The sequence below is a fragment of the Vombatus ursinus genome, unplaced genomic scaffold, assembly GCF_900497805.2.
Source record: "Vombatus ursinus unplaced genomic scaffold, bare-nosed wombat genome assembly UNPS02015392.1, whole genome shotgun sequence".
NCBI lineage: Eukaryota > Metazoa > Chordata > Mammalia > Diprotodontia > Vombatidae > Vombatus > Vombatus ursinus.
In genome coordinates this window covers 104,749-112,432 of record NW_020955170.1, presented here as the reverse complement: position 1 = coordinate 112,432, position 7,684 = coordinate 104,749, and the positions used below count along the sequence as shown (strand labels likewise).

Below are 7,684 nucleotides of genomic sequence, written 5' to 3'. Positions count from 1 at the left end.
CCCGCTCCCCTCTCCGGGGCCCAGGCCGGGGGCGGCTGCGCGCGGCCGCCTCCATCCCTGTGCCTTTGCTTTTCAGAGGGCGCTCAACTCCTACTTTGAGTCGGGCGTGGACGAGGGAGCGTCGGACGCCGGGCCGAGGATCCCCCCGCCCGCCGCCGTCTGGTGAGTGAGCGGGGCGCGGGGTGCGGGGTGGGGGGATGGGGCGGTGCCCAGAAAAGAGACCCGGGGTCACGGTGGTGCACGGCCTGAAGCCTCTCCGCCGAGTCTGCGAGCATTTACTGAGATCCTGTTCTGGCGCTGAGCGAGGCTGGAGATGCAAAGAAAGGAAGGGGGAAATCAGCCCCTGCTGCTCCTTTCTGTGTGCAGAAAAGATTATGTGTACGTGTGCATTGCTTGTATATACGCACACCCGTATACATGCATGTATGTATATGTGCATATGCACGCGGAGCCTGCTAGGTGGTACGGGGGATGGAGCGCTGTGTCTGGGATCCGCAAGACCTGAATTCAAATTCGACCTCAGACATTAGCTGTGTGACCCAGGGCAAGTCACTTTAACCTCTGTTTACTTTAATCCACTAAAGCTAACCGCTTTAGTATTTTTGCCAAGAAAACCCGTACGGGGTCACTAACTACAGAACGACAACAACAGTACACGTGTATGTGTATATGGGCATGTACACATGTTAGGTATGTGTATTGTGTATATGTATAGATATACGAGAGGAATTGGAATTAATTTCAGAGGGAGGGCATCTGCAGATATCTGTCTTGAATTTGGATCTGGAAGGAGCTTTGGAAACCTTCCAATGCAGGGATTTTTGAGGTGGGGCACTCTAAGGGGTCCAATCAAATAAATTTCACAGGTCCAGGAAACTTGAATGGGGGAAAAATTAACATTCTTACTTCCTAAACTAACAGAAAGTTGGCATTTCCTTCAGTTTTGAAGGTAGGAAATAAAACGTTGTGAGAAGGGATTTATAGGTTTATCTAAACTTCCAAAGGGGTTCCTGAGCTAAAAAGGTTTAGAAAAACCCCAGTCTACTCCATTCTCTTCATTTTATAAATGAGGAGCTTGAACTCTAGAGAGTTTAAGAAAAAAACAAAACAAACAAAACTCTGCCAACTTGGGGCCCTACAGAGCTATCTGTAAGTGAAAAAAGTGGAATTTGAACCCAGATTCAAGTCTGCTCCTCCAGATCCAGTGCATAACTGACTTTTGATATCCAATCTGTTGTCAAGTTTTGTTTTTTCTTTCTTCACAAAATCTCTTGTAGTGTATGACTCTTTTCTACTCACCCAACCACCCCTCCACTAGATAGATGTCTTCCAAGGTTCACACATCCTAGTTCATCCTCATCACTTCTCTCTGGATAGGTGCAGTAGCCATCAAATTGGTCTTCCTGCCTCAAGTCTCTCCCCAGTCCATATTCCACTTATCTGCCACAATGATCTTCCTCCAGCACAAATCTGACCATGTCACCTCCTCACCCAATAAACCTGTTACCTCCAGATCAATTAGAAAACCCTCTCCCTAGCTTTTAAAGCTTTTCACAAGCTGACCTCTTTCTGCCTGCCATTCACAAGTTGTCTGCTTCCTGTTGTTTTAGTCTTCTTAGACATTACTCCCCTCCTCATACTCTTTAAGATTCAGTGACCTCTGGCCTTCTTGCAGTTCCTCACAACATTTCATCTTCCCACAGCCTACCTTTTCACTAGCTGAACCTCATGCCTGGAATACTCTTCCTCCTTGCCTCTGTCTCCTGACCTTCTGGCTTCCTTCAGGACTTAGCTCACATCACCCCTTCCCTCACCCCCAATAGTACCTTCTCTCTGAACTTAACTTTCATTTACACTGTGTGTATCTTGTGTGTACAATTTTTTTGGGGGGGGGGGGCATGGTGTTTCCTCCTTTAGAATGTGCGCTCTTTGAGGGCCAGGACCTGTTTTTGGTTTTTTTTTCCTTTCTTTGTGTTCCCAGCCCTCACCGTCAGCATACCTATGTAGTTCATTGTAAAAGCTTAATAAATGCTTGTTGATTGATTCTCTTCAAGGATAAGAGGCCAAGTATGGAAAGTTCTAAAGCTTCAGAAGGAATAACAATCACTTTAAATAGTGCTTTAAAGTTTGCACAGTGGTTTATATAAGTGATCTATCTCATTTGATCCTCACTACAGTTCTTTGAGGTAGGTGCTGTTATCACTTCTGTTTTACCAAGGAAAAACTGAAACTCAGAGGAATAAACTGAAACTCAAGAGACCATAATCTTTGCCCTGGTACACACAACTAATAAATGTCTGAGACTGAATTATAACTGAGGTTTTCCTGATGCCAGATCCAGGGCTTTGTCTACTATGAAGCCAGGAAGAAAACCTTTGACTTGGTAACCACTAATTCTTTGGGGCAGGAAAGAAACTGGAAAAATAAAGCTTTGGAAATAGAGTCGACACTACATCTTTGAATAAAAGTTATGCAGACATTTGCTAAGCATCTCTTAGATAGGGCATTGTCTTCTTCCTTGTGAGAGGCAATAGTGTGAAGTACAAATATTAACAAGTCTCGGTATTGTACCCAAGGAGTTCAGTCAATTAGGAGATATATGACACATACACAAATACCCGCAGTATAAAATAGAACAGGACATAAGAATGGTACAAAGTGGTATGTGAGTCTGAGGAAATAAAGACTATTTGCTGCCTCCGGAGATAAAAGCAGTACTTGGAGAAAATGGCATTTGAAGGATTTGAAGAGTACCTGGTCAGATCGAAACTTGCTCAGTGTTTATTTACATTACTTTTTTTAATCAGCAGGTTCCTTGAATGCTCATTGCTCTTTAACCTTTTAAGTCAAACATGAAAGCAAAGCTAAGGAATTGCTCTTACTTTAATCTTTGAAAGCCATGAACAATAGTAATTATATTGTTAATATGTGAAAATGACAAAAAGCTGGTGCAGCCAAGTTAGTTATTCCTTACTGCTTTTTCTAACACAAACATTCCTTTGATAATACATCTTGAGCTACCTATCTCATTTTCTCCAATAGACTTGATGAAGAAAAATTAAAACAACTGATAACCCAAACAGTTGATAACCTCGACGGACAAGAAAGCAAACTTTGGGCTAGAATGAAAATCTCAGAGTTTAATGAGTTTAAACATGCCGTTGAAGGATGTTCAGATAGCATTCTACCTAGCATAAATAGTCAAATATGTAGAGAAGGGGTTCATGGAGCCTTGAGGGGTCTTGTGTACGTGGATGGGGGGAAAAAATCAGATCTATTTTTACTTTTAATTGAAATTTAGCATTTCTTCAGTTTTGAATTTTTAAAATAAATAAAGTTCCACAGGCTTCACTAAACTGTCAAAGGTCAAGAACCACAGATTTAGAGAATGTAGTTTAAATGACTTAATTTTTCTTCAGTCATCTGAGTATATTGTATGTCTTCAAGACAGATGCATTAAGTCTGTACTTTGCTATGTTCCTCTGCAAAATGAAGGCAATAAAAACTTTCAAAATAATTCTTAAATTATACATCATTTATAAAATTATTTTTCTTTATGTTGTTGCTAGTGTTGACCTGACAAATGAACCAACAATTAATGTCACCAATACTGGTGTCAATATAGAGAATCATGTCCAGAAAGAAGATGACAGTACATTTTCTTTAATTACATGGAATATTGATGGATTGGATATACACAGTTTGCAAGATCGGGCTAAAAGCGTGTGTGAATATTTGGCTTTGTAAGTATTATTATTTACTTTTAATTATAGCAGTCCTATGCATTTGCTTAACAACTTAATATTTCAAAGTATTTTCACATCTGTTTTCTCATAACAGGTAGTTAGGGCATGTATAATTATCCCCATTTTACAGATAAAAATTGAGACCTCTTACAGAGGTTAAGTACATGAATGTCTAAGGTCACAAAGTTAAGTTAGTAGAAGAGCCAGAACTGAAACTGAATTCTCAGAAGAACAGTCTTTCCACTAAAATACTTCACTTTCTGTATATATAGACCATGCTCAAATAATTAAATTCTATATTTTTAAGTACAAAGTGTAATTCTAGAAAAACCATAATGCTCATGAGAACATCTTTGCAAAGGAGTAAATGTCAAATGTTCTCATAAGTCAATATCAAAATATCATAGCTTGGGATACAAAATTTCCCGTGGAAAGAATGCTATATTCATTTAAAGAGTATTACATTTGGGCATATTTTTGAAGTTAGCATCTCTAGCTGGAATTAATATGGCAGTACCTCTTACGTTGCTTATTTGTTTATTGAATATATTATTAGGGAGTTTTAAAATCCTAACTTAATTTCAGCAAAAGTAATTGCAGGGTCATTTTTGAGAATACTAGACATGTAAAAAGGTGGAAGATTTGGAAGACAACTGTAGTTTTAAAGTTGCATTTTATTTATGTTAGATGGAAGGAAAGACCGAATTATTCTCTGCTGGTAACTTTTATTTCAAACTTTCATGTGTGGTGTTGCTATAACTTTTACCAATATTAGAAAAATTAATAACTGATGCTATAATTTCTGTCCATGAGTACCCTTCCCTTCAATAGCCAATAAATATCATGTAAATTGTTAACAAAATTGTGTTCATTTTTGGAATTCTGTTAAAGTGACAGCTTATGTTTTTCTCAGTTATAGAGTAATATGTTCTGGTCTCATTTCCTGGAGTTATGTTCTAGGGAAATGTTATATTTCTTATTAGTCTTATAACAAACTCATTTTTAAAAATTAGGTACACTCCAGATGTGGTATTTCTTCAAGAAGTGATTCCACCATACTACAACTATCTAAAGAAAAGAGCAACCAGTTACACAATTATTTCAGGTAACACCTTTCTGGTTATTTAGCTTACCTATTAAGAGAATGATTTTCAAAATATCTATCTCTTTAAAAACATCTTTCTCCCTCTTATTTGGAAAATTGTCTCTTTCCTTAGTTGAAATTTTTTTTTTAAAATGTATGAGGCAATTAGGGTTAAGTGACTTGCCCAGAGTCACGCAGCTAGTGAGTGTTATGTGTCTGAGGCCAGACTTGAACTCAGGGACTCCAGGGCTAGTGCTCTATCCACTGAGCCACCTAGCTGCCCTAAACTTTTTTTTTTTTTCCCAGCTAGGCAGTAGGGTTAAGTGACTTGCCCAGGGTCACACAGCTAGTAAGTGTCAGGCTGGATTTGAACTCAGGTCCTCCTGATTTCAGGGCCAGTGCTCTACCCACTGTGCCATCTAGCTACTCCTGTTGAAATATTTTAATCATTGATGTTAGCTGTGCAGTGACTGGGAAGAAAGTGAATGTTATCTGGTTCTTAGAATGGGATCATCAATGGCAAATTCTTTCTTAGGTAAATGACTTTAGTTTCTGGGGTGTCATTTTCAAATACTAACTTTAGAGACAACTTCATCTTTGAATTAAATTTATCTTTGAAAATAGATAATAGTTGCACTAACAGGCAGTGCTTTTCTTGAAAGAATCTGTGTGAGCATTTATAACTGTTCTTGGTACATTGTGTGATAAAGGACATAAGATGAAGATAGGTTGTGTTCAAAGTACTCGAAATCTGTTCTAGCCCTTAATTCTATCCTTTAGAAATGCTCAGATCAGAGGTTTCAGACACCAACACTCCCAAAGTGCAGCTGAACCAGATTAAATTGCAATTGGGAAACCTTTAACAAAATAAATTAAAATACAGTACAACATATATAACTTTTTTTAATTTAAAATTTTTATTTTCAGATCCAAATTTTCTCCCTTCTACCCACCCAACCATTAAAAAGACAAGAAATATGATACCCATTATGCATAATAACATTATATTTTAAAACTAAATTAGTATGTGGCCCTGTATGGATTAGTGGACCCCATTTCTATTTGAATTTGACACCACTGCTCTAAATGATCTATTCATGGAATGTAACTTTCTCTTTTAAAAAACATTTTAAGGTAATGAAGATGGCTATTTCACCGTAGTAATGTTGAAGAAGTCAAGAGTGAAGTTAATAAGCTATGAAATTACACCTTTTCCTACTACTCAGATGATGAGAAACCTTTTGTGTGTGCATGTAAGTGAACTTGTGAAGAAATTACCCTCATTTTTGTAATTCCATAGACCTGTGTTTTAATAAAAGTTTGCCTTTCTCTTTAAAATAGCTTCCTTTCAGTGTTCGTGAACTTTTCGAATGAACTTAGATGAATGCTATGTCAAAATAAACTTGCTTGAAGGCATATCTCTCCTGAGATAGAAGGATTTAATTTAAATCTGTGTTTGCTTCCTGAAATAATTATTACTAATTCCCTGAGTTAGTTGGTACCATGATATTAAGTGGTAAATTACCCTCAATTAACCAGCTAGTAATTGGAGAAGAAAATATCTGAGTGAGAGGGCAGTAGAGGGGGATAGATATTGGCAAGCATAGTTTTTATGGTTTTACTGAAGGCACTGGATGAAGTCAATTTGAATGGCACTTTCTTTAGGAAGTAAAGACCTCTCCTATTTGGACCTCACATAGCACCCCTCTCATTGTACACAGTGCACTGCACCTCATAGGTGCACCTGCAGTAGGATCAATGTTTGTTAAATCTGATCAGTGTTAAGATAAATTCATTGCTTGCAAGTACTTACCAGTAAGTGCTTAGGGAGATACACAAAATTTAGAAAAACCTTGGTTTCTATCCTCTTGGAGCTTACAGCCCTTTAGGGATGTGTGACCAAATATAAATGACTGTAATATATAGCAGTACATGCAAATATATAAGAAAGATGTGCTGTGTGAGTTCCGAGAGGGAAGTGCCTTTTGAGTTGGCTCCAGCCACTGACTCCCCACCCCGAGTCTTTTTTTCTCCAAGTACTGGCCCTTCTTACCAATGCAAATCCCTCTATGTGGACTCTGAATCCCGTCCCCTCCCATTTTCTTTAGCACATTGTCTCCTCTCTCATCCCTACTTTCTCGCTAATTTTCTGTCTCTCCCCATCTACTGGCTCCATCCTTGCTGCCTACCATGTATAGATATATATATATATATATATAAAATATACCCATGTTTCTCCAGTTCTTAAAGTATCCTCACTTGATCCAGCTNGTGTGTGTGTGTATATATATAAAATATACCCATGTTTCTCCAGTTCTTAAAGTATCCTCACTTGATCCAGCTGTCCCTCTTATCTGTTGTCCTATATCTCTCCTCCTCTTCTAGGCTAAACTGTTTGAGAAATCTGTCTGTAGTAGTTGTTTCCACTGTCTTTCCATTGACTCTCTTCTAAACAGTTTGTACTATGACTTCTGACCTCATCATTCAACTGAAACTGCTCTTTCTAAAGTTATCAGTGATCTTAGTTGCCAAATCTAATGACTTTTCTCTATCTTTTTAGTCCTTCTTTGTCCTTCTTGATGGGGCATCTAGGTGGCTGAATGAATAGAGGTCTGGGCGTGAAGTCAGGAAGACCTGCATTCAAATCTGAACCTCAGACACTAGCTGTGTGACTCAGAGCAGGTCCCTTAACCCTGTTTGCCTCAGTTTCCTCATCTGTATAATGAACTGGAGAAGGAAATGACAAACCACTCCAGTATCTTTGCTGAGAAAACCACCCTTACTACTTAACAATTATCCTTCTTGACCTATTTGCTGTCTTTGATACTGTCACTCACCCTTTTCTCCTGGATGT

General features: G+C 38.4%; 1 protein-coding gene across 1 annotated transcript in view; it reads left to right on the top strand.

The window, feature by feature from the left end:
• TDP2 (tyrosyl-DNA phosphodiesterase 2) overlaps window positions 1-7,684 on the top strand; it is a 15,338-nt gene that overhangs the window by 486 nt on the left and 7,168 nt on the right. Inside the window, exons 2-5 of the mRNA XM_027847218.1 lie at window positions 77-162; window positions 3,570-3,743; window positions 4,760-4,851; window positions 5,965-6,083. Coding sequence (XP_027703019.1) covers window positions 77-162; window positions 3,570-3,743; window positions 4,760-4,851; window positions 5,965-6,083 — 471 coding nt within the window. The remainder of the gene's footprint in view (window positions 1-76; window positions 163-3,569; window positions 3,744-4,759; window positions 4,852-5,964; window positions 6,084-7,684) is intronic.